The sequence below is a fragment of the Microtus oregoni genome, unplaced genomic scaffold, assembly GCF_018167655.1.
Source record: "Microtus oregoni isolate MIOR12 unplaced genomic scaffold, Mior012 000011F_ref0000422, whole genome shotgun sequence".
Taxonomy (NCBI): Eukaryota; Metazoa; Chordata; class Mammalia; order Rodentia; family Cricetidae; genus Microtus; species Microtus oregoni.
In genome coordinates, this window is record NW_024543070.1 from 48,892,821 (window position 1) to 48,920,078 (window position 27,258).

General features: G+C 46.6%; 1 protein-coding gene across 2 annotated transcripts in view; it reads left to right on the forward strand.

The window, feature by feature from the left end:
* Positions 1–27,258, forward strand: part of Spock1 (SPARC (osteonectin), cwcv and kazal like domains proteoglycan 1) — a 458,837-nt gene that overhangs the window by 424,894 nt on the left and 6,685 nt on the right. For both annotated transcript variants that reach the window (XM_041660008.1, XM_041660006.1), the window contains 3 exons: positions 15,891–16,007; positions 19,299–19,520; positions 24,252–24,314. In XM_041660008.1, the coding sequence (XP_041515942.1) occupies positions 15,891–16,007; positions 19,299–19,520; positions 24,252–24,314 (402 nt within the window). The remainder of the gene's footprint in view (positions 1–15,890; positions 16,008–19,298; positions 19,521–24,251; positions 24,315–27,258) is intronic.

Sequence of the window (27,258 nt, forward strand, 5' to 3'; positions counted from 1 at the left end):
GAAAGCAGACTGAGCAAACCACGGGGAGCCAGTAAACAGCACTCCTCCATGGCTTCTGCTTCAGTTCCTGTTTCTGGGTTCCTGTCTTGAGCCCTTGTCCTGATGTCTCTCAGCGATGGAGCGTGACCAGAGAGCTGCAGACCAAAATAAACCCTTTGCTTCCCAAGTTGCTTTTGGGTGTGGTGTTTACCACAGCCACAGAAACCCTGATTAAGACAGCCCCCTTTTTAAAGGGGACAGAGTAGGATGTAGCAGAACAGACATGTCTGTATCCTAGCCTTGAGTATGATGTCCGGCTCTCTCGACACTAGTCCCTTGACTTCACGTGCTGTAGGTCTGCTGCCTGCAGCAGATATATTGAGGTTCATACCATGCACAGAGCTGGTCTGATGATTCAGTGAGGTCGTGTCTGTGTGTTTAGTGCCTGTCGTTAAATGAGCACTCGGCAGCAGCCAGAAAAATCTCACTTAACCTCCTTCAGCCTAATGTCCACATCCGTAAAGCAGAAATAATGACGAGGGCACCGAGAGGTTGTCACTAGCATGAAGTGGAGAGAGCAAAGGCGAAGTCCTAGCCCGGGTATTGGTGGCAGTAGATGTTCTACACCTAACCGCTCTTGGGGCATCAGGGCGTCTGTGGTATTAGTTCTAGAAAACAAAACCAGCCACGCTGCCTTGATACCATCTGACCTCAGAAGCCAGCAGCTGGTGTTGATGACTGTTCTTTACTTGCAGGACTGCAAACCTAAGCTGCTTCCTCTCCTGTAGCCTGCAGATATGCAGATACTCCAGCAGGCTTCCTCTCCTACCTGACCTGTCTGGTTCTATGGTGTTGGCTACTAACAGCTACTTTTACCCAAGTAAGGCTTTTAATTACACGTTCAGGTGTAATTGGTGGATGATGAGACAGGAAAAGGGACAGAGGCAACAGGTCCTGGTGGAGAACGGAAACAAAGTCCCATAGATTGCAGGGCCGCTTTTCCTATCAAAATGCTTTTTAGCTTAAGGCAGACCTAGAATTTTCTCTCTAGGCCCAAGGAGAAAACCATGTCCTGGGAAATTGTGTGAAGCGCACAGGGTCCCAGTGGAATTGAATCCGAGTGTACGATGTCTTTTTACTGTGAATTCAATCTCAAAACACGTACCATCTATAATTCCTATGAGTCCTTAGAGTTGCCATAAAACCACTTAAAATTAGACCTGTTCCAATTCTTGTTTCTGCCCGTGCTTCACACTATAAACTGTTATTTTCCATTCCTGTCTGAGCTCCATTCTTCTTCCAAGCCAATAATTCTGCATCCTTTTCGGAAAGGTTCAATTGCACTGGAGTTGTCCTGGAAGACCTCTTTGTTTTCTTCAATGCTCTGAAGTGTGAAGTCTGCGTAATTTGCTAAATGCATCATGTTTACATATGCAAAAGCCAGTTATCTCCAAATCATCAGCCCCTGCCTGCACTGTTGGCTGGATGCTTAAAGAAAATGAAGCTTAATTTTCTGTAAGCAGCCTTCCATGGTTTTCAAATAAGCTTGCAGAGACACTGGCAAACTAAATTACACAGGGGTAACTACCCAGACAGCAATGAGAAGCCAGGTGTAAGGGGACTCTAGGACCCTGCAATCATGACAGACAAAGCTGAGGTTGTCCAGGGTCTACCAAGCTGCTGCAGGAGAGGGCTGAGGTCAGAAGTGTTAGCACTGGAGGCAACCCCAGCCTAGAAAGTAGTAGATCCAGGCTCAGCCTGAGAGACCCTGTACTCATTGAGAACGAGCAGGTGTCCTGGCCTTTCCTTTGTCCAAGCCCACAGAGTCGGTGTGACAGTGTCTGTGGTCAAATGTTCAGAGCTCCTCTTTCCTTTGTGGTTCAAGGCACACAAGAATCCTTTGGTCCTGGGTTTAAATGGGCAGGCTTAAATGGGCAAGATGGAAGGTTTGCTATTCTCAGCTATGCAGTGCAGACAAAAGGCCACCCTGAGGCGTTCTGAGGCTTGACTGAGACAAGGTATCTTCATCCTTGTCTGCTCTCCTGTCCCCTTCAGGTCTGTTCACTGTTTGGCAGGGAGCATGTTCCCCTGACTTTAGCTGGACTTGCTGGCCAGCCGAGGCTTCAGTCCGTTCACCAAGCAAGTTCTCAGTGCTTTTGCAGTAGTGGAAGCTGTTTTCACGTCACCAAGCATGTTCAGATTTTTCCCTATTATGCCTTTTGTAAACCTACTGAAGTCTGCTTTTGACCAGGCAGGTTGCTGGGATCTAGGGGTAAATCAGGTACCCCGCAACGTCCTTCCTGCCCTGATGGCCAGCCCAGGAGGTTGACACATTGTGATATGGCACAGAGAAGTGGGACTCCGGGTGCTGGGCTGCATGTACAGCTTCCTCCAGGGGGGGGGTGGTGGACCCGACTGAGCCCTGGGTCCCCATCAGGGAGCAGTCTGGGAGAGCACTTTTGACTCCATCACCTAAACTCCACAAGCTTGGTGTGAGGGACATGCCTGTCCATCTTTTACAGATCAGGAGAGCTGAGAGTGAATCCCGGGCATCAAGCGAGGGCTGTGTCTTAATCATCTCTGTATTCCTCAGAGTAGCTTAGGGAGTGGCTTGTTTTAGACTTTCCCCTAGGGTCCTGGGGAACAATGCAGAACAATACACAAATTATTTGGATTTAAAAAATCCTGAATTTAGGGATGATTTCACCCTCTGGGGTAAAAAACCAATTATCAGCATGTAAGCATGAAACTGGTGGATGGATGGATGGATGGATGGATGCACACCGTCTTGAGTTGTAGGTAAGAAGTCCCTTGTGGTCTAGACCCAAGCTTCATCCTTCCTATTGTCCTATCTGTTCATCCAGTTATTTATCCTCTGTGAAGTCCAACCAGCCACAATTGTTTCCAGACCTGACTTTGCAGAGATGACTGAGTGTGATGTGCAGTCCCTTGACTCGGGGAGCAGGTGGCTGGGTGAGGGAGACAGGCAAGGACGGTGTCATGGTTTTGATGCTGTGCGTATATTTATATCACACACAAAAGCCATTTAAAGCAATACAGGCTCTTCTCCCAGTGGTCTGGCTTCTGCCCCAAAATAAACTGTCATTACTAATTTTCATGTGTCCTTGAATAGTTTCTTTTTATAAAGATTTATTTTTTATTTAAAAAGTAAAATTAAAATATAGCTACACCATTTCCAACTTCTTTTTTCTTCCTTCATTCCTCTTTACCCTTTCTCTCAAATTCATGGTCTTTTTGTTATTATTACATATATATGTATGTATAAATGTGTATACACATAAATATACAAATACAGCCTTCCTTAAACTACTTAGTGCTCCTCATACGTACATGATTTCAGGGCTAATCAATTAGTATCAGAAAACCAATTAGGGGGCCCATCCCTGAAAGGACTAATATTCCATCTTGCCGTTGTCATCGGTTACCGGTAGCCTAGTTTACAGATGAGGCCCTGTGAGAGTTCCTTTATTCAGGTCTTGTGTAGGTATCATGGGAGGCTTCTCTGACATTTCTAGGAGACACACCCACCCAGCAGTTTTCTTGGTCCCTGTTCTGCAGTGTTTCTTGAGGTTTAGATGCAGGAGCTGTATTGAAGATGTATCCGTGGAGCTGGACAGCCCACAACAGGTTCTCCTCATTCAAACCAGTTGTGTTTTCTTCAGCGATCTCTATCTATTGCAAAGAGGAGCTTTGATGAGGCCTGAGAACTACACTTACCTGTGGGTAGAAGGACATGTATTTAGAATGCCGTTAGGAATCACGTGGTTTAGTTCAAGTGTTCATAGGACATCCATGGCCTCTAATATACCATGGTCTCACTAGGCCCAGGCATTGGCTCAATGTCCTGTGCCAGGCCTGATTTCTCTCCTACCGAATGGGTCAGGTCTCAAGTCCAATTAGACATCTTTGTTTACTGCCAAGAGCTAGTTAGGAATAAGGCTAAGCTATACACTCAGTTTTCATAATGAATAAGAAGTCTCTATGTCATTATTTGGGAGCTGGCTAGTGGGACAGAGGAAGACTCATTACAGTTTTTCTTGCATGTATGTACATACATCATGAGCATGCAGTGCCCACAAAGTCAGAAGAGTGTGTTGGATTCCTTCAAGTTACAGACTGTTGTAAGCCAGCAGAGGTACTGGGAATTGAACCTAGGTCCTCTGCAAGAGCAGTAAGTTGCCTTAACTGGTGAGCAATCTCTCCAACTTCTATTAGATTCTTGATATATTATAGAAGCACAGACAAGGATCCTATGTGATACATATAGAATGCCGATTTATTTTTTAAATTTGTGTCCCAAAGAGTCCTGTACATGATACAACTAACTATTGATTACAATGGGTGGGTGTGTTATAGCCAACTTACAGGGGGTATTGGAATGGTTTCCTGATTTTTGCTATCTCAGACAGTACTGTAGTATAGAGCCTTGTATTCTTGGCCACAAATGAGCTATGAGTTCCACAGTGGAAATTTATAATGAAAACATCTGGTAGCCTTTCTGAGTCCCTTCAATTCTGTTAAATCTTTTTTTTGTCTTTTTTTATTATTTATTTATTAAAGATTTCTGCCTCCTTCCTGCCACCGCCTCTCATTTCCCTCCCCCTCCCCGACTGTTAAATCTTTTGTAGTCAATATCTAGTTAGATTTTTCTTTGTGACATGGTTAGAAATACAATTTTATCTTTTTGAGAGATGAATTTAGCTCATTTACATTTATTGCTATCGAAGTTAAGTTTGATTGTGTTGGTGCTATTGTTAGCTTTATTTATTTTATTTTGTTTTTCAAGATAGGGTTTCTCTGTGTTACCCTGGCTGTCCTGGAAATAGCTCTGTAGACCAGGCTGGCCTTGAACTCACAGAGATCCACCTGCCTCTAATTCCCAAGTGCTGGGATTTAAGGCATGCACCACCACTACCTGGCTTTGCCACCACCACCCGGCTGCTTGTTTTCTTAAGTTGCCCAAGTTGGTCTTACAATTCCTATTTAGCCATGGTGTGCTTTGAACCTGTGATTCTTCTGAGTAGCTGAAATTTGGGGCATTTACCAACATCCCCCACCAACACTATAAACAGTGATAAAATCCAGATGATTTTCTTACTCTCTCCCCTACCCTCCATTTTTCTTTAAAGCTCCCTTCCTTTCTATCCCCTACTTGGCAATACGCAGATTCTCCTAGCGCTTGCCTTTGCTATATAAAACCCTAGATGACTTGATTTGCTCTCTCTCATTGTTTTTCTCTGCCTCAGCTCTGGTTCAGGCTTTGCTTTCCCACCCTGAATGTTGCTGAAATCTGGAGGCAGCATTGTACTTTTCTCTCTCAGAAGTCCCTAGGATGTATCTTCTACCACCATATTGACTTTCTTTGAAAATCCAGTGATTTGATTAAGATGGATCTTCATATTGACCATCCTGAGGCCATTCCTTTGGCCCAGATTGTAAAATGGGATTTACTTAAGGAATTGGATTTGCAGCCCACTCTATTTTATGCTCCCATGGTATCCTCAGGGCCGTCAGTTATTCCCATGAGGAGCATCCTCAGCTCCCGGGCTGTCACTTACCTCTCTGATGTACAGTGATTCCTCCCTGTGCGCATACTGACACCCTCCTGCTTGCTGTGGTTCCTGTCCATTCTGCTTCCTTCAGTCTCAGCTTCTCTCATCCTGCCTCCTCCTCCTCTGAGCTTTGATGTACTGCGTTCTTCTTATCTTCTTCTTGTTTTCTCCAAAGGCAATTGTTCCTTTTCTGTTGTTTACTTGGCTCCCATTTTCCTGTTTCCTGCTATTTTCTCTGGTTGTCTTACCTGCTTTTCCCCCAATCTCTATGAAGTCTCTAAACCAAGAGGGTCACAGTCTTTAAAACACTAAGTACAATGGAGTCTTCAGGGGAGGGTAACCAATCTGTCCTCCATGGACTTCACAATTCCAAAAGCATCCAACTTACCAGGACAGGCAGATGGCTCCCTTTTAAAATGGCCCCTCTGCATGGGCCTAGCTTCCCTGTCTCTGTGAAGTGATCAGGCCCAAGAGGGCTTTGCTCATTACTCCACTCTGTCGACTTCCAGTGTCCCTGTCACACTCCATTGTATTTTACAGTGAGCCTCTTGTCTGCACAAAACACAAAGAACTATATTGGTGTGTTTTCTGAGCTCCGCTGCCTCTAGGACGCACCCCCCCTTTTTCATGCTTTTTTCTTCCTGTGTGGTTTCTGTTTAATCTGTTTCCGGCCCTTACCCCACCACATTCCTTAGTTCTTGCTGAGCAGAACATTTCAGTAACTTTAGGGAGGCAGACATATTTGTGCTATTTTATTGTGTTTGTTATCATTTTATAGACCCTTGTGGACATTTTACTTTTCACTTCCATCTGGTAAGTTTCTGGCTTTCAAGACTCTCTCTCTCTCTCCCCTAGTTCTAATGAAAGTGAAATATCCCACCCTTTTCTGCGTACCTTCTTTATTATCTATGGAGAGGAAGGTAGAAGTTGCTTACTGTTTTCCCATGTAGATACTAGCTCGCTAGACTGGCAATTTTGATCAAATTGGAAGTAATGGTGGTTGATATCTCAACCTTGGGTCAGGTGTAGTCTTGGAAGGTCTGTGGGGGCCTTAAATGTCAGCTAATTCTCATGTCAAGTCACTGTCCACACTCGCACCCGGGGAAAGGACAGACTGAGAGTGAGTCTCTACCCTCAAGGGAGAAAGGGTTGGTGAGCCGGGCACTCAGCTTGGGGTACCTTCCGTCTTGGGCAGTCTCTTCTTAGATCCTGCTTTATTTATCCTGATGAGTCCCCAGTTTGTCACCTGATGAAAATAAAGACGACAGACTCAGGCATTTCAATGACTCTTTCCTGGGTTCTCAGTCCAGTTCTGGCCTCCATCCTCTTACTCTGGACTCAGAACACGGCGATATTGCTACTTACCCGTCCTTTGTCACTGGAGGGTGTGGTGTCGCCTCCCTTCCAAACGGCTGGTTTAAGGCACCACCATCTGCTCTAAACTGGGGGTGGGGGAGAGGGACTCTATGTCTCATTTCTTTTGTCACTAGATTATGGCTGTGACAGTGTTTAGTGTCCCCTCCCTAAGGAAGCCAAACATAGGTTCCAGGTACCTCCTAGATTTCCTACCCAGCCTAAGATCTCAGCTCAAAGTTTGCCCTTAGCTCTCCGCTGCAGTGCTAACTAGCAATGGAGTGTTCTCTTGCTTAAGGGTAGAAATGTCTGTGCTCTAGGCATTGAAAACACAGAATAAAAAATTATGCTTTGTAATACCTAGATTTGAATGTTGAATTTGAACAGGTTAAACTGGTTTATTTATTTTTTTTTTTTTTAAGATGGAGATTCTTCATGAATTATCCCTTCCTCAAACACAGAGTTCTGTCTCTAAAGCTACTCACAGGTCTGGTTATACCATTTGACCTAAACTGATCAACTTATATCACGTTACCTCGTAGACCGGAAATGTGCTTGCTTATGTAGTGTGCAATATAGCAGAGTACGTTATGCTCCGGCCCCTGAGTAACCCAGGTTGAACCCATCTACAGCCTGTCTGGGGAGAGCACCTCATTGCGTGTTTACATGGGAATAGCCGCTGCCATTTCTTCAGCAAGGCTTTTATTCTCTGGGGACACCTAACACCTCTGTGTGGCCCTGAACTCCTTCATTGTCACATCAGCCTATGCCAAGTCTCCTCTACAGGCAAATGCTGGCTCACCTGCTAGAAATACAATTGAATCCAGAGCTGGCATTTATAGTCAATATTTTGCATATTCAATAATGCATGTTTGCCTTGGAATATTATGAAAGGCTGTGGATTTTATCCGAAGTTTCCAAAGCTTCTTTCATTTGGCCAACTTTCCCTGCGAGATTGTTCAAGGGGGAAACAAGTGTCACTCTGCGAATGCACACTTACAAATGGCGGGGCAGACTCTAAACACATCTCCTTTCCCAAATGGAGGGCTGTCAGGGAACGTTGAACCTCCTCAAATCAGGTTACCAAGAATAGTCTTAATGGCTTTAATAGGAAATGCACCCATCCCCGATTGCGAGTTGTACCATTAATTAGTTAACGTTTCTGCTTCCAGGTTTAATGTCACTATCTGAAGCTCTTCCAAAGACTGCTTTTTAAGGAGGGTTTTATTAGCAAGCTCCTGAATGACAGAGCCTTAATTCCTTCCTTGTTCCTGCTTTTGCATAAAACAGCACCTTCTCTAAGGATAAGAGAACATGCATATATATTGATGTTTTACGCACTGAAAAGTAAAAGCTAGAATCATGTGTGACACGGTTTAATTTAAGCACAGCCTAGTCTGTCTAGTGAGCTCCAGTTGGAATGGGATTCATGGTGTGTGCTTTCCAAAGATCTTCATGGAGCCCCCGTTAGAGTCGCGTGTGGCTTGGAGCGTCAATATTACTCTCTCGAGAGCAGGTACTATTAGCCCCCAAAGTCCCCCAGCTCAGAAGGTAGTGGCAGCTTCCTGTTGGTTTTGAGACTTAATTCTCCCAGCACTCTGCATTACATCTTCAGCTAAGAGTAAGACCCAGGCTGCCATTGTCCCCATTTACAGAAAAGGAAGCAGCAGGGGCTCCTGAAGGTTTGCCAGTTGTTTGAGGACAACTGGTCTCCTGGGGGTTGGTATTCAAAAGTCTAAAGGGAGCATAGTCCCTAGCCTGCTGCCAATGCACCACAAGATCATTCCGATGTGCCAGGTGGGGACTGTGTGGAGGAGCAGAGCAGGAACCACTGGGATCATGGGCTGTAACACAGGAGCAGATGAACACTGAGTTTGGAGACCCGACTGTGAGTCTCGGGGCCTCCCCTCACTATCTGTAGGACCAGGGAGGGACTGTGGGACTTCTCTGAATGGCAGCAGAGAATCAGGATTTTCTGGGTAGCATTATGAGATGACTTGCATTCAAGCACCATGTGTGTAGGGTCTGGCCTTTAGTTTTCCCATTTGGTCCCTCACGGCCTTGCTTTGCACTCACAAACACAGCAGGGAATCACTGCTGGCTGTGGTGGTCTAGGTGTCAGGCCTGTGGTTGAGTGCTTAAGTCTGCTCAATTTAATTCTTCCTGGAATTCTGCTGGCTAGTTCTGCTTTACCTCCATTACAATGGCAAGGAGACCGAAGACTGGCAGATCCTTATCTTTCCAAAAACCACTTCCTTACTCCTGACTTCCTGGTAGTCCTTGAAGGCATAATGGTTTTGGTTGTTGCTGCAAAACCTGAATAAGCAGCTTCAGTCCGCTTATTTGTGTTATCAGTTTATCAGAGCAGTGTTCAAAGGGAACTCTGGAGTCACTGTGCCCTTCCTCTGTCAAGGTCTTGCAGCATTTCCTCATCAGCCGTCCTGTCTACTGCTCAAGCATCGTAACTCCTGCTAAATGTCAGATACACAACAACTAGATCTAGTCCCGTGGAGGAAGGGGGGCCTAGAGCCCTGTGGGTACCAGCAGCACGAGGCTGTAATGGTGAGAGGGGAAACTAGCCCAGATAGGGTAAGTTAAGAAGGAACCTTGCCTTTGCTCAGATCCTGGCTCTGGAAGTCTTATCCCAGCGTCTAATCGTCACCAGAAAGAAGGCTCAGCTGGACCCTCTGCAGAAGCTGCTAATTGCAAACACTCGGAGCTCAGTGATCCAGAGCCGCTCTGATGAAGTAATTATTCACAACAGTACCTAGGAGGGCTGAGGGAGATTAGTGGGAAAGGACCATCGCACCAGGTCTCCATTGCGGAGAGACCTCTCGGCTTGCTCCCAGAAAGAACTTGAGTCTGGCCCAACTCTTTAATTACCTTCCGAGGCACTAAAGTTTAAATTAAATCCGGATTGTTTTCATATTAGCCTCTACAGAGCCCTGAGCTAAGCATCCGTGAGGCTGGCTTGGGAGGAGGTAGGTTTGGGGCAGGTGGAGTAGGTGTTTAACTTGGGCTCTCGAGCTGGAGAAGTTCATGCAGTGAGGAGCAGACCAGGAGAATCGGTCCCCTGGCAGAGGTGCACAGGTATCCCGGGATGTTGGCGTAATGTCAGGGTTGCCATTTTCAGACATCCCCCGTGGATGCTCAGATGCAGCTTCCGTTAGAGCTGCTAGCACAGGGACACCATCACAGGTGCCTATTCCTGTCCCTCAGGTAGGTGCTAGCACTCCATTTGAATAAGAATGTGCATGCAGTCACCGTCTGCATTTTTATGTTGCTTCCCCAGCATTTTCTGCACCTCTGCACGCGTCATCTCTGAAGTCGTCTTCTGGAATGGCCATCTTCTCTTTCAGCTGCCACGCTCATTAATAACCAGAAGCTAGCTCAGGATAGGGGCCTGCAGCATAATTTAAAGCTTCCTCGTCTGCTCTTCGCCAGGCCTTAGCGTCGTCTATGGGAGGGAAGAGGACCTGGGAAGGACTAGCCATAGGGGCCCCAGGGCCAGCAGCCAGGCTGGCGATGGGGAGCAGGCATCATGGCTGCCTCTTCCTGGTGGCTGCTCCCCTGGCAATCTCACTGCCCCACTAGGTAATACTGACGGACCAACCATCTCTCTTCCTCCTTGTTGCCCCAGGCTGCAGTGACACAAAGAGGGGCCCTGTCTCTAGCTTTGGCCACAGCACATATCTCCTCTGCCATCTGGGTCACCTGCTGAAAGCCTTCAGTTCCAGCACATTCCATACCCGTGTGAGCTCCTTGCCTCTCAGGTGGGGTGGTGAGAAGGCATGTTTGGAAAATCACCACGCTGGCTTTCTGGGCAGCTTAGCTTCTGCGGAGCCACCTCTGCTCATTGCAGTCTGGTCATATTTTGCAAGCAGACACAAGTCCATTGGGAGAGCGCCATATTACCTGGACCCTTCCCCGCCTGTGTGCTGTGGTTTCCTGGGGGAGTGAGCTGTCTTTCTGTACAGTGTAGAATAATGTGCCATGGCCCTATTCGTTTTCCTAATGAAGCCCTGGTGACTGCGCCTGTGACACAAGGCAGCCTGTTCTGCCATTCTCCCGAATGACCGTCGTTCTCACACCAGGGCTAATGAAGGCACGAGCCTCCCTCGCTGCCCTCTCCATCCTGAACTGTTGGGCCAGCTGCTCTCTGTGTCACCGGAGGAGCTCCCACTGCAGGTGAAGGCCTGACCAGGTTTATTAATTGCACTCATTACTGCTGGCTACCCACAAGCCCAGTCTATCCAAGGAAGCTGCTTCCCCCAACCCTCCTGGTGTAGAACCAACTCTGTGAGAGAGCAGCCTAGCTTCAAACCCCAATCCTACCACTTAGTGTGGCTCTTGACTTGGGATTTTGTAACCAATGGGCTCAATCAATCATTCATGTTTTCTTCCCATAAATATATTTTGAACAATTACTGCATACCCCCTACAATAAGGCTGGGAATGTGGGTGCGGGGAAGTCACACCAATCACCCATCTCACTGCTTATCCAACTAGGAGAAGGCAGACAGAAATTGAAATCCCAGTCTCTTGGCCTTCTGCTTGGCACAGCTATAAAATAAATGAGGGGAAATGTTATTCTTTATATCAACCCTATCTCTTCGGACTTAAAAATAAAGCATAACAATAAAATGCCAACATATCATGCAGACAGTTGGGATATGAGTCCCTGCTACGTGCCAGTCGCTGTGAGCTATGCTTTACCGATATCTGATTCTATGCAATGATGCCAGCAGCTAAGTTTCTATTTGCCATTTCACAGATGGAAAAACCACAGTTTACAAAAGGCGGAGAGAGGCGGAGAGAGGGTTATGAGAGTCTGCCAATAGCTACATAATGAGAGCATCCTTCAAGCAGGTAGCAGGCTGCATTCCATGCTGAGGGCTAGCAGCTCTTACGATCAAGGGGGAGATGGCACTGGCCTGGAAGACTTCGGGAAAGAAATAACCTTAAAACTGAGATGTAAGGGAATCATGGGCAAGGTAACCGGGTTAGGGACATTGAGGTAAAGAGTGGAAAGGGCAGCAAGGCCAGAGCAGGGAAAACTATGGGTTGATCCCACAGGCCACTTATACCATGGACTAAGGCTCAGCTAACAGAGCACCCCAGGAGCCAGAAGTACCAGACAAGAAAGTGACTTGACCCAGTGTCCCATTCAGAATGGTCACTGTGGCTGCTGGGTTGGGAGGTTGTAGAGAGTAGGAGCCTGTCGTGGCTAACCCAGTGGGAGCAACATTGGTGCCATGGACTGGACTAGGCAGTGAAGGCAGTGACAGAAACAAACCTGTTGTGGCCAGCTGACTGGGAAGGTGAGGAACATGAAGAAATCCAGGGCAGCTTCCAAATGTCTGCTCTGAGGGCAAATGTCTGAAGGTACCACTTCCTGCCTCCTGGATGTGGCCCTGCTGGAGGGGTTGTCAGAGAATCGCAGGGACACTGTCAACGCCCTGGTCCTGTTGGAGCAGATGGAGTCATGCAGGAAAGATGCAGTGACCCGACAGGGAACTAGGATTGCAGCAGAGGCCTCTGAGCAGAGACTTCCTAGCGGAAAAGGGCAACAGAAATACGGGTAGAGACAGGGAGGGAGCAGAACCGAAACGCTAGACCTCAGTGATGCCTGCATGCTGGTCCTGGTTGTCCTGGTTTAAACAGATGTCTCCAGGAGAGCATCCTTTGCTCTGCAGACTGATTCTCCCACCAGGAGACGTGGGCATGGGGGTGAGGCAGAACTCCTCAGGGACAAGAACTGTCCCTCTTCCTGGCAGACAGGAATGGCAGGTGGGTGTGGCTCGCAGTTCCAGACTGGAAAACATTACTTTGGGAAATACTCTCTGGCTTCCCAGTTCCGAAGCTGTGATTTCCAGCTAGTCCCACCATCTCAGGGAGTGCTAGACACCTTAAGAGGCAGCCAGCCTGAGCTGTGGCTGGAGCGCCAAATCCAAACAAACAGCTCTCTGCAGGCATCTGTCCCTTCTTATTCCTCTGAAATATATCATGCTCCAGGCAGTCTGTGCCTGGCTTTCTCCTCTCAAAGACCACTCAGTTGAAGATACCGTGGAACTGGCCCAATAATTGGGTGTCTTCTATCTCTGTTTCCATTCTCTGATCTCCCTCCAGCCATGCCGCCATGGCTCCCTGCTGCTGGACTTGGCAGTTGAGTGACATATTCACTCTTTCAAGATTGCATGGCCTGATTCCTTCAGCCATCCGTGGGCTCTGGGCTCTGAGAGGCCTGGGGCGGGGGTCGACTCCAGCAGGCTTGTGAATATGCAGGTTACCTGCCTGTCTTGGGGTTTAGTTAAACATGGCTGACTAATTTATCTCAGTGTGTGAGTGATTTCATCGCAAGTTGACTTGGCAATTTTCTCTGCTCAGAACACTCTAAATGGATGGTGTACTAGCGGTAGAGGGGAAATGAGTTTTTCAGCTCCCAAATGGGAGATTGACTGGTGAGTCCATATCCTGGTTTTGGACAGTCACACTACCGTTTAGAGCTGGGCAGGTCAGAAAGGCACAGGCTTGGTCCCCAGAGGCTCTGGGTTACGACTGATAAGCGGATGACTGTGAGCACATCCCTGCAATTATATTCCATACTGGGGCAAAAACAAGAACCGCTCTGCCCTCAGCAGCAACCGCTTCTCTCCCTGTGTGAGCACAGGTTAGCAGAGGTGTTGGGAGGTGGCTTGTGGGAGCTTATTGTCTTCCTTCTCAATCCATTTTAAAAGGCCAAAGGAAAGGAGAAGAGACAGACATTTGTGTAGCTAGTTACCATGAAAGCCTCTGCAAGGGTAGAAATCAGAACGGAAGTCACTTTTGCCTGGTTATAACCAGTGTGGCAGCCTGCACTGGTGGAAGGATCTGGATCCTGTGCCGCCAGTGCAAGGGCTCAGCCAGCTGGGGAGTGAGCAGCTTTGGATGAGACATGTGCCTGAGGAATTAGTTTGTACATTTGTTTAATATTGATTCCCTTATGTAGGGTAACACAGGTGTCTGCTTGCACATAGTTTGTAGGTATCAAAGTCAGTTTTGATTATTTGCACTTGACTTAGTCTTTATTTTCTGGAATGTACAACACTTGCTTGCACTAAGCCTATCTCTAAATATTCCATTTAAGATAATAATTATGGGCAAGAACTAAAAATCTATCTGGCACATGTATCAAACGATCTTGTAATCTGTTAAGAGCTTGAACCATACCGTCGGGTTTGTTGTGACCTTATTGTCCTTTGTTTACAGATACGGAAACTGAGGTCTCGGGGGATTTGGGGATAGAACTATGGTGGGTGGTGAAGCTGAGATTTACCCTAGGCAGAGTGACCCCACAGTGTGACATACTACTACCAACAAGAAAGTCTGCTCACTTCCTACCTGTGTCTGACACTATAGTCAGGTCCGTGTGTTAAGGATGAAGCAGCATCTCTGGGTGGTTTAATAACTTGGTATCAACATCTGGGCATATGCACAGGATACCATGTGATACCAAAGCCTGCATCCCAGATGAGGTGAAGGTAGAAATGAAACAGGTCGTACGAAGGCAGCCTGGGTCTGCAGTTCCACACCTGTTTGGAAGTTGGAGAAAGACCTTTATTGTGTGAGGTTTGCGAAGCTGGCCGCTGCACCAACCCATGGTTCAGTGGACATGAGCTGTAAAATGAGGAAACTGCCCACCATGTACTACCTTCCTCTGAATTCTCCCTGACAACAAGGCTGTCTGCTGGGCCGGGCACTGGGATTCAGTCGATCACTGTGCTTTCTGGAGGCTGGCGTGGGCTTGGGATGACAGTTTGTACCTCCATCCTTGCCCTCTGAGGCCTCCAGAGGAGAGCTTGGGACATCAACATGTTCTGAGCCACCAGCTGTGTCCTCTCAACACTGGGACAGGACCAGATTTAGCTCCACATTGGAATGGTGGTGTGCTCAACTTCTTAGCTTGCTTGCTCTATGCCAGCTTTAGAGCTTCGAAAAGCTGGCAGTCATGAAGGTCAGTTCCTGGTTCCTCTTGGCCTCATGGTTTTTAAACTTTTCTCTAATTGCTGAAGGACACAAGACAATTGCTTCTTCTCCTGTGTCCTGATAGCATTCTATTGCCTGGGCCCCCAGCCAAGATTCTCTCCCTTAGAATGAAGTTGGGCGCTGAGAGAACAGCAGAGAGACTCCCAGATTCCACTCCTGTCTCTCCATCATTATCCCCTTTTGAATTTCCCTTCCCAAGTCTTCTGTAGCCTTCTATGAACCCTCAAATAGTTGGCACCCACTTCGTTATCTGCTGCCACCCATCAGCCTGGCTTTCTTCCTGTCCTTGTCAGTATCAACCCCCGTCATTCCGTCATACATTATACTGGTGACCAGGCCTGAGGCAGAAAAGGCTCTTCCACGGTGAAGACACTTACCCAGCCGGATTGTGGAGAGCTGCAATGTGAACCTGGAAGGCAAAAACATGAGGCCAAATTCACAGGTCTACCTTGTCCTAATACAAAATGGGGAATCTGTTCCTCCTGGGCTCTCATGATGCCCTAGGCATTTTCTCTCTAGGAGCGTGAGCTGGTCAATCTCTCAGTGTGAGCACACTGGAAGGTGTCATGTTCTCTGGCTAAACTGCAATAACAAGTTTTATGTGCTCAGCAAAAGGGATGTCAGTCAGAGTTGGGGGACGCTGCACAAATGGGAAGTGCCAGCAGCTTGCTTTATCGGAGACAGTCCAAGTCCCAACAACCTGTCTGCCCTGGGAATCCAGCCTCTTTCCTTGTCCCATGTTTGACTCGTGACAGTAGCATCCCGTGTGTGTGTGTGTGTGTGTGAGAGAGAGAGAGAGAGAGAGAGAGAGAGAGAGAGAGAGAGAGAAGAAGAAGAGAGGAGAAAGGAGAGAGGAGAGAGTATCTGGGCAAGGAGGATCGCCTTGAATGCAGCTTGGCCGATGACCTTGTACACTGAGAGTCTGGGTGTTCACTGTCTGCTCTGTGTGCTCCCCTGCAGCCTGCACAGACAAGGAGCTAAGGAACCTTGCTTCGCGGCTGAAGGACTGGTTCGGGGCTCTCCACGAGGATGCCAACAGAGTCATCAAGCCTACCAGCTCTGACACAGCCCAAGGCAGTAAGCCCACTCTGTTCTTGCTAGTTCGCTATCAGTATCCCTTCTCCGTTATCAGTCATGTGGGTTTAGCTAAAGAAAGGCTTAAAACAAGTCTCAATTTTAGAAACACTAAATTATTAAAGAAGGGTGATGCTTAGAATCAGGAGAAATATGTTTTTTATTTTGGAAAAAAAAGATGTGATTTCAAAGAGGTCATGCTTTATATAGATAATTTAGAAAACATACTATTTAGAAAAAGTTGTGTCTATTTGTGTGTAAATATAAACACACACAGAGTAATACCTACCCATTTAATAACTTACACATGTTACAGTCCTTTTCCATGTTAAATATGGAGATGCATGTGTGTTGGAAAGTTTGCACTCTTATGAAAATGCATATGTGTTGAAAATTTTGCACACTTCGCAGGCTGATATACCATTTGGAAATGTAAACACCTAGAAATATCATTATGATTTCATGTTATTGAGTAGTTTCTTGCAGGCTCCAAATAGGATCCTAATCATGGCTATAACAACTTAAGGAGCCTTTAATTGGGACTTGTGGGTTTTTGCTAATATGGGCAACAGTGTAGCCATCAGCTCAGATCATGTCTTTTGTGTATACTGGCAGCTATGTTTAACTTTCCCCAGAAACCAAAACAGGCACCCCTTCCCTCTTTCCCCACTAACTCTGGGATGAGCAGAGGCCACACACACTTCTACACCACCTCCCAGTGCTCTGCACTCCAAGGTAGCTGTGCTAACTGCTGCAATAGAGATTCCTGATCCTCCTGGTCCTTCAAACACAGGCACCTTGGCTGTGAGTGCATTTGAGATGCCCTGGTCAAAGTCTTTAGCCAGCCCCCTTCCCTCCAGAGGTTTGGATGGACCTTTGAGAGCAGAGCTCCTGGCTTGCAGGCAGGAGGTGAGACGGTGCTGTGTCAACTCTGTCACCCAGCTGGACAAGTTTGGTTGTTCCCATGCTTTCCCATACATTAGGGAAGCAGGAGGATTGCTTATAGACAGGATCCAGACTGGCCTGAGCCACAGGGATAGATGCTGTCTCAAGAACAAAAACAATGATTTAACAGTTGGTAATTCTTGGACACGCATAGCTTCCTGGCAAGATCACTGAGGATGGAAGGATGGCTTAGTCTGAAGCCTTCACTCCCTGGCCTTCCGGCAGATGGCACTTGCTTTACGGGTGATATTCTTGGTAGCCCTGTCTGTAGGATGGTGAGGTGAGAGAGGTTTTTCTTTGGTCCTTTTTTTTCCTGGTGTTTGGGTTTTTTTTTCTCCCTACCCCCTCCAGTTCCTCCCAGAGGTTCCCTGGCAGTTTGTGAACGAACACTGATTTCCATCTAGAAAGACTTGTCTGTGAGTCCCCCAACAGCAGCCCAGCCCCAGGCTTTCAGAAAACTTCTGCACAGAAAGCAGGCTGGTGGGAAGAAACATCCTGGAAGCCTCCAGTCGGCCCTCAGAGACTTTCTGTAGACAGGTGGGAGCCTGGGAAATACTAGTATACCTAGGAGCAAACTGAGTCCCTGAAGCCTCTGTAGGTGTGGTGTCCTGAAGCCAGCAAGGTGGGCGGGGCAGGGTGGGGTGGGGAAGGATGCTGGGGAGGAACTAAACTTTGGTCCTACAAGGCCAGAGAAAAGAGCAACACATTGTCAAGTCCCTAAGTCCTGAAAGGGCAGCCCCCCAGCCTTGCTCCAAGCTCCGTTCTCTGTCTCTGACAGCTGAAGATGCCAGGTGCAGGTGCCCTTTTCTGAGGAAATGAGGTAGAGCAGGCTTGACCTTTTGACTAAGCCACACATAATTCATCTTCTGCTGATGAATCATAATGGCAACTAAAGAAGAGGCCATGTCCTACCCCATAGTCTCATCTGGAAAAAAAATGTAAAGGATGTTATCCTTTGGTAGCAAAATGAATAAATTTAAATATGTGAAGATTTATTCGGAAGGGTAAACTTAAAGCTGACTGGTAGGGAACTCCTGGAGCTGGAAAGCAAATACTTTTACTGATAATGTGTGCCAAAAGTGCCGAGGCTATTAAAGAGAAAGCGGAGGTCATCCCTTAGAAGGCCTCTTGTGGATTAGCGAGCATCAGTAGTGGGGGAGGAGGGGTAGTCTGGCCTCTGCTAAGAGCTCACAGGTTTGCTGAAGTCTTTGTATAGATTTCTGTGCAAATCTGCCATGAAGATGTTGCTTCCTCTATGAGTCCTACTAAATCAAGGCCCCCATGGTATACCCAGAAGTGAAGGGCACACTGGAGCGGACAGTCCGTCTCATCAGGACCCTACACTATAGACACTGTATCCCAGTCATGACACCCTAAGTCAGTTGTATGATTTCAGTAAAAATGTTTCAAAGAAAGCAGAGGAGAGCACTTGGGAGAGACTGGGCTGCCTGGGTTCCAATCCCAATTCTGAAGTCACATGAGCTTGCTATCTCTTTATCTACAAAGTAGAGATGACAGCATTTCACAGGGGTGCTCCTTGGATTTAGTGAGAAAAATGAGGTCTGTAGACTATAGCTTAGAAACATGTTTATCTGTAGCATCCTAGGAAAACAAAGCCAGTCCTCAAGATCAGTGCCTAGGATAAGCCGAGCCTTTGTCATCCCTTGGCTCTGAGAGAAAGATGGTCTTGGTGTCTGTCCACAGTGCTGTGCCTTCCAGAGCGGGGAGCTGAGTCTAAGCAACCCTTCCTGTGGGTTTTTTTACAGTCTCCGTGTGGAAACAATCCTTTAAGAAAAACAACATCCCCTTCCCTGGGGAAATAAGAAACAAATGCTTGTCTGAGTTGGTCTGGATTCCATCTCCTGTGGCTCCTTGGGGATTGCAGAAAAGAAGAAAGGGAACAGAGGCGGGACCTGGGTGCTCTACCTTCTAGGCTTGAACTGGGCGCAGGGGCCTCTGGGATAGATGGAGCGTCATTCAACTGCCATTGTCTCCCCAACTATCACTCCTTCCTCCAGTATTTTGAGTCTTCATTTTTTTTCATAAAAAAAAATAAGCTCAGGTTTCAGTATTAGACACTTTATATTTTAGTGTGTTTGTAGTTTTCCTCCCAGACACGTCTTGCAGGCAGGTTTGCAGACAATGGAACTCATATTTATATCACAGATGCATTATCACAGGGAATGGTTTCTCTCTTGAAGATATTTCCCCAAAGTTGGCTCCTGTTTTTAGGACATGTCTCTGTCTCATATATAAGCCTGGAGGGAGGAGCCCCTCTGGGGCACCAGGTTGGGGAACAGCCGCATGTGTTCTCTGTCTGAGAAGCTGAGTTGTCCCTTTCTCTCGCAGGGTTTGACACCAGCATCCTGCCCATTTGCAAGGACTCCCTGGGCTGGATGTTCAACAAGTTGGACATGAACTATGACCTCTTGCTGGACCACTCAGAGATCAACGCCATCTACCTGGACAAGTATGAGCCCTGCATCAAGCCCCTCTTTAACTCCTGTGACTCCTTCAAGGACGGCAAACTCTCTAACAACGAGTGGTGCTACTGCTTCCAGAAGCCAGGAGGTAAGGAGGTGGGGCACGGAGGCCCAGGAGGTAAAGTGGTGGGGCACCGAGGCCGGCAGAGATCTGTGCACAGAAAGACACAGGTATTAAACACCCTGTGGAACGGCAGGCAAGCCCCAAGGTGCCTGTCTGCATTTAACATGACTTTAAGGAAGCTAAGAGTCAAATGACGGTGGCCGTTCACTGAGTAATTCCTTCCTTTGGCAAAGCATCCTCCCCGTGCTTAGCATTGGCCGTATGTAAAATGGGTGTGTAAAAGCCTCTGCTGTGTGGTTCTCAAGGTCACCATGAGATTCTCAGTGTGAAAAATACTATGCAAACATAAAAGGATCATATTTCCATTGCTACATGAACTCTCCTTAATTACAATATTTTGCTGGTGACAAACTGCAGCTAACAAAAGACACCGGATTTAAGGACTATAGGAAAAGATGTCAGGTGTCTCATGTCACCAAAGTCAGGCAAGGGAGCCAGCCTGCCACAGCATCCCAACCAGTGGCCGTGTTCTGCCTTCCCACGGGTTGCCTTTCCTGTCTGGCTTTCCTTCAGTCTCTGCCTCCTGGGGGCTGTACCCAGTGGACTAGAAGTCTGTCTGTCTACTAATCGTGTTAAATTGCGCAGCTCGTATGCATGTGCACAAAGATGCCTGGGCACACATCAGAAACGCAGACACTCCGGAGAGCTTTCAGTGACGGAAATCTCGTGTGCACATTCCTAGGGTGGTGGGTCCATCCCCAGTGCACAGCGTGCATCTTTACACCTCAGCGCAGCTGCCACTCTGCCTCTCAGAGAGGCTGGAGTAGATGTTTCTGGTGAGAGAAAAAAAACAGAATACTGTTTCTTCACGGTAGTGTCAGACCTAGTCACTGTTGCCAACGTGGGACAAAAGGATGCCACACTGCCTTCATCCTTTTTATCACAAATGAATCTGGATAACTTGGTTCATCTCCGGGACATTCTTGGGTTTCTGCTTCCTCAAAATAATTTTAATTTCTTTGTGTAATTTTTCCTGTTGGAGTTGTGCTTTGTCCTGTCTTCTGTAGGAAAATGTGTATCTATGGGCTTAGTGCTTGGCTAGTGGTTGGCATTGCAGATTTTTCCCAACTTTGACTTTGTGTATTTTTCTTGTTAGTGAGAAAGTTTTAAATTTCTACATAATTGCATGTCTCATTTTTTTATTATATGCTTTTTTAAGTTATAAAGCTTGCATTAGGCTTTGAAGGGTATTTTTCACTTCAATCCAGTAAAGCGACTTTCTCATCCTTTGCTAATTCAGTGGCTCTGTGTTTGTTCAGATTTTGCATTACTCTGTGTATGTGCACAGTCAGGAGGCCTTGGCTTCTGCTCCAAGCTGGGGATAACTACCTAGCCTCCTTTCTATCCGTTATTGACCAATCTTTCTTCTGTCAATAGCATGTCTGATATATATGTCGTGTCTTAGGTTTATTCCTGAATACCAAGTTCCACTTTTCTAAATATCCATAAATCAATTCTATCCCATTTAATTCACAGTTAATAAAGCAGTTTAAATCACAGTTGATTGACCCTTGGTCTTGGTATATTGTAGGTCTCTCTTGTCTTGCCATTAATTTTTATATCAGAATGCTCTGGCCAGTCATGTTTTTCTTCCCTCCTCAACCTCAGGATGCATTTGCTCAGTTTATTTGAAATTTCTTCCAGCTGTAAGCTGTTGAGGCCGTCATCTTAGAGGCTGCTCACAGCTGGTGGAGGTCGTCTTCAGCTTGTTGTCACCATGGTTCCCATCTTGGCACGACTGTAAATGAATCCTCCTTCCCTTCTCTCCCTCTCTGAATTCTCGCTTCGTTTCCACTATCTCAGGTTGGCTCTCTTGGTGTTTCCAGGTGTAAACAGTGATACATCTTTCTTTAAATATTAAAATGTAATTACATTCTTTCCCCTTCCCTTTCTGTTTGTTGCTTTCTCCTCTCTGACTATATTGGCTAGCACAGATTAGAGCTAAATAATAGCGATTGTTTTACTTTAGTCTAAAATGCTTGCAGCACAGACCTGACCCACTGTTTGAGGGTGGGGTGGCAGGCTGAGTTTCCTCACTGTCGTACCCATGGTATTGAGCTAGGTGCTCGACCACAGGGCCATCTCCGGACAGGCTCCCCTTCAGCCTGTGAGTGTGGGGAGAAGCCGGGAGCCCACTGTGGTGTGCCCTGAAATGATATAGCATCCAAGATTAGTTATGAGAAAAATGGCTTTTCATTTTGTATACTTTTCTCTTCATTTTTCCCTCCATGTTAGCTGTTATTGTTTGATTTGCTATGTTATTTCATAAAGAAGCTTAAAGACGGTGGGGTGTCATACCTGGACTTTATAGGCCAATGTTAAGGACGTTCAAGGCTCCAAGTTTTCTCCGGAGCAGAGCTGTAGCTGTAGTTGCTGCAGATGCTAATGTCTGGTAACTTTATGGTTAAGGTTCCGATAGCCTCTGCGACCCAAGGGAAACCCGAGTTACTGTGGTGTTCTCCAGTTTTATGGATGTTTTAGTTTTCTAAGATTTTTTCTCAAAAATTGTCTTGGAAGTCATTTTCCATTGTGCCTGGAAACTAGAGAGATTTCTTCTGGGTTGAATGAGCACTGTTCCCCAGAGACTCGAGTCTTTGAACTCTTGGTTCCCAGCTGGTGATGCTGCTTAGGGAGGTTGAGGAACCTTTACAAGGTAGAGCCTCTCTCCACGGCCCCGTTGCCTCTCTTGGCCTCCCGTGTATGGAGGAAATGTCACCAACCATCTTGCTCCACTCTTCATGACGTGCCTGCCAGAGCCCAACGGACCCCAGCCCCCTGGACTTTTAGGTCAGAATAAGCCCCTTGCTTTCTAAGTCACCCCTAGGAAGCACCATGGCCAGAGGCAACAGAAGAGAAAAATGTGGGATTTTTTTTCTGCTTTTCAAGGACCTTAATTTCCTAGACGCCACCTTAGCTCTGTTCAGCGTGTGTCACATCGCTAAGATGAGGTGCTGTGTGCTTCTTTGAACTCCAGAATTAGATTCTTTCTCATTTCCGGGAAACTTTTCCTCATTCAAGTTTATGTTGAGAACTTTGCTCCTTGGCTCTCTGTCTGATCAGCCTCTCTGCCTCCGCAGAGATGTTTCATCTAAATCTCCTGGCTTTGGGGGTGAACTTCCTCTCTCTAACTCTCTACCGTTTTCTTCCTGTGTCACGTTTGCCCTCAAGCCTGCACGTCTGCATCCTGAACCCTGCTGTCCCACAGCCCACGATTTCATTACAGTTCCTGACTTAGCGAGCCCTTCACTACCTGTTGTCAGCCGCCGAGCAGCAAATCATTTCCAGGATGAATTTTTCATTTTAAAAATGAAAAAAAGAAATACTTTATGTGTTTGTCTTGTTCTTGTCTGCATTTAAGTAGATTTCCATCCGTTTAACTTTTCTTTCTTTAAATAAGCTGTTCTTCCAAACTCTTGCAGGAAAATGTCAAGGAAGTATGGTAAAACTAGATCATACTGATCATCTTTCTCTGTACCAACTGTATGGTAAAACTAGATCATACTGATCATCTTTCTCTGTACCAACTGTCTCTGCTTTGTCGTGGCTGAGAATCTCCATTTACAATATAGTGATAATATCAGTACCTATCTTGGATGGCGGTTGTAAAGACTTTAAAAAGCTCTAGAACATTCAAACACTTAAGCAAATGGTAGCTATCTGTCAGAGTAAGTACTACCCTTCCTGGTCACAGTAGGATTGGCTTCAGTCTTTCTCTTATCCTGAATGAAGTAAGAAGCATGTATTTTGGTGCCCACTCTTTCTCACCTGGCAGCAGGAGAGCCAGGTGGTTTACAACCCAGACGGTAGCAGACAGAAATGGGTGCTGTCGATATGGTTAAGAGTGCAGAGGGGTGGGACTCCCTCCTGTGCCACAGTGACACTGAAATCAACAGCAGGACCTGCCAAACCGAGAAGACTGACAAAAGCCAGTCATGGACAAACCATAAAATACCAGCGAGGTCATTTGTCACTTTACTGGTGGTAAATTCTTCTTAGGGCGACGGCACAGGTCCACGCCAGGTCATCCACACGCTTAGCCATGTGGTTCCCTGTCTGTCACAGCAGTTCCCTGGTGGTTGTTCACACAACATGTATGTCCCAGGTGAGGACTCAGAAGCTGAAGGGAGGGAAGAGATGTTGGGGGTCCTGAGCGTTCAGGAGGCAGAGAGAACTGTGACAGAGTCAGCCTCTGGAGACTTTGCTTGCTCACCGCCTTTCCACGTGGTTCCTGTGTCCATGCGGGCGTGCCTGAGTTCTCATCCATGAGACAAGAGCTGCAGTAGGCCAAGCGTTGAGACTCCTGGCTAGCTGTCTGTATATTCAGAATTCTCGCCCTCTAGTAAGGCTTAGCATCAATTTTTAGCTCCCAGAGGGCTTTGCTGGATGCCTCCTTTGCCAAAATTGAAAACATCCTCCAGCCAATCACCCGGTGTTGCTTCGTCTGGTGTAGGTGGGAAGTGTCCTATATTATATAAGTATCCTCCACATGCTATTTTAAGTGTCCTGTGATATGGAGTTATCCTAAAATTAGCAGCACTAATGGCTTGGGTTTGTTTTGTTGCGCAGTCACCAGCATATGGAGCAACCCCACACCCAGGTGTGTCGTTGCCCACATTTCCCGTCAAGAGTGGAGTCAATCATTAGAGATTATATTCCACACCATCTGGAAACCGACTTCCATAAATTATTTTCTAGGTCTCCCTTGCCAGAATGAAATGAACAGAATTCAGAAGCTGAGCAAGGGGAAAAGCCTGTTGGGTAAGTACAATTCCTTGCCACTCATTAGAGCAACTAATTAACACCCCCCCCCCCCCCCCCCCCGCATCTCTTGTCACATTCAGCTCTACAGTGTTTATTCAATTAGGGACAGTGTCTTGTCGAAGAAGCGCCTCACTCTCCTCCAGCCTGAGCTCTTGCAAGCTGCTGGCCCACAGAGGATGGCCTCTACCAGCAAGAGAAGCTGAGGTCAGGCCAGGGCCAGCAGGCTGCTCGGCCATGCTCAGAGTCCAGCTCTCTGGGGCTCCCTCCCTGATTCCGGCTACACTAACTCTTGGGTTTCTCCCTGTCATGTGAAGCCACCGAGTGGAACACATGAGTATTTTTCCAGCTCTCAAAATGAAAGGCTTTTAAGTTAGACTATTTCTTCTCTCCCTCAGGGCTAGCTGTCCATTTAAGGAACAAGACAAGCCGTGACCCTGCCAGAATGTATCAGATAGGGTCGAAGGGCATGTGCCTCTCTGGATGGAAGTCTCCCACCTATTTAGACTCTGCTTTTTTTCTCCTTTGGGTTTAAGGCAGAAGGAGGTCAGTTGCAGGAGCACCAGCTCCTTTTGGTCCTCTTAGCTCCTGGATGGAGAGGGCGTGTGGTGGCCATTCCCGGCACCCTGGAAAACCACAGTTATAAGAAGGGAACCTGCTTTCCCTCCCTGTTAAGAAGAGTAGACAGCTGCAGCAGTGGTCCAGAGTTGTTCTCGCGAAGCGTTCAGAGGCATGCACACTCCCTAAGCAGTCCCATTCCAGAAGCTACCTTAGTTACTTTGTGGGATGAGCACATTTTCCTAAAGGTCGCCAAACGCAAGCATTCTGTGACTGCCGGCCACTTACCTCCCGCAGTTAAGCTCGTGCTTCTGAACTCTTGAAGTCTTGGTTTGTCAGTGGAAAAGACATCTTTCTGGCTAAAGATGCAGTGTCTGCCTATCTCCTCCATACGTTTTCTCCAGCTCAAGGACTTCTGATGGCTGATTGTATTCTGTTACATAGGGTGGGGGAATAGACCCACGATCTACTAGTTTATGCAACGGTAATGTTTTTAAAGCTCCGTGGCAATGGTGACTTGTCATAGAAGGCATGCCACCTGACACATCTCCTTTTCATGCTCCTCAATGCACGTGATCCAACAACTGCCCACCTCCCCCCCTCCTGTAACCTCACTTGAGTCTTATCTCAAACCCCCCACGTTCCGAGTTCACTCAGACCAATTCATACGAATGCCATTTCTATTGCTTACAAATTATTCTCTGCACGGAGAAAATCTCCAAATACCACAACCGTGTGTGTTCAGGGATATTCAGATTCAAATAAATAAACTAAACAAGCAACAACAAATTATAATCAGTTATAATTACTACCTACTTAGAAAGAGCAGTAATCTTATTAAATTATAGATTTACTACAACACCTGCTTCTCGCCAACCTGAAGGCTCAGCCCAATCTTAATTTATTCTGTGGTCTATTAGCTGCTGTGGTCTCTAACCGCTGCTCAGGGGGACCAGCCTTTTCCACTGCTGGATCACCTAGGGAAGATAGCAAGGCACTGGGTACCCCTGCCTTTCCAAAGGGGTGACTGTAGTGGTAGGAAACTTGCCCTCTTTATCTCACTTGGTCTCTTGGAATCTAGACATCCTGAAATAGCCTCGTGAGCGCCATGCTCAGGGATCGATTCTGGTGCCTGGAGAGATGACTCTGGGGTAAAGGGCACTGGCTGCTCATATAGAAGACCTGGTTTGATTTGTGTACCACATAGGGCTCACAACCATCCATTACCAGGGGATCCAACACCCTCTTTGGCCTCTATGGATACCAGACATGCATGTAGTGTACTGACATACATACATGCAAAACATTCATACACATGAAATGAATAAATACAAAGAAAAACATTTTAAGTAGTGCCTATACTAAGCTATATCTAAATTTACTGGCTCAAAGAAAATCTGACCTTCCAAAGCTACATTTGGGGAGGATATTATTCTGTGAAATAGAAGTTAAATTGAGAGCATAGTTATGCCAAAAAGACAACAGGAATAAAATTAAGTAGAAGCCACAGTGAAAACCAGAGGCCTTTGCTTCATGATGCAAGGATGTAGTTTCTGAGAGTCCCCCCAGAGAAGATGAACTCACAATCATGAATAAAGATTATCTGCCTTTAACAAGACAAAGACTGAAATCAGATTTCCATGAACAACACTAGTTTAGAAAGAGATAACAGTATTTCTCAAGTGGAGATAACTTTGAATCTAGAATTTTAAATTCAACCCATTATAAGGTGGTGATACAGATACTCAAACTAAGATAATGGATATAAGTACATCCCATATGAAATTGTGCAAAAGAAACAGCATAATACCAAATCTAAACAACAGAGTATAGAACATTTTGATTGCCAGCATTTCAGAGACAGAGGTGGGAAGCTCTCTGTGAGTTCAAGGTCATCCTGGTCTGTGTAATAAGTTCCAGGCCAGCCAAGGCCACCCAGTGAGACCCTGCTTCAAAACCTAGACCACCAAAACATTTTAATGGCAGCCTAGAATAAATTCTAGACTGTGGAGGGCAACAGAAACACGGGTGCTTAAATGTACTATAGTTTCGATTTAGCCCTAAGGAAAGGAAATGCAGATTAACTTGAGAGTTCCCTTGGAAAAACTATGCTGCTCTGTAGAAAATATCATGGAATCCCCAAGAATGACAGAAATGGAAGAGTTTTAAACACAAAAGAGACGTGGAGGAAAGAAAACGTGATTTTTCACAGGAGGCAGGAGACGGGTGCCATGAGAAACATGTGGCACAGGAGTGTGCAGGAGTGTGTCAGAAGCACAAAGTAGTCTGATCACAACCAGGGCACATGGGACATATGGACATATGAGACAGGAAGTGCTGTGTCTTCAAAGTCACACCTAAGACTTTTGTACAGGAAGTTGAAATG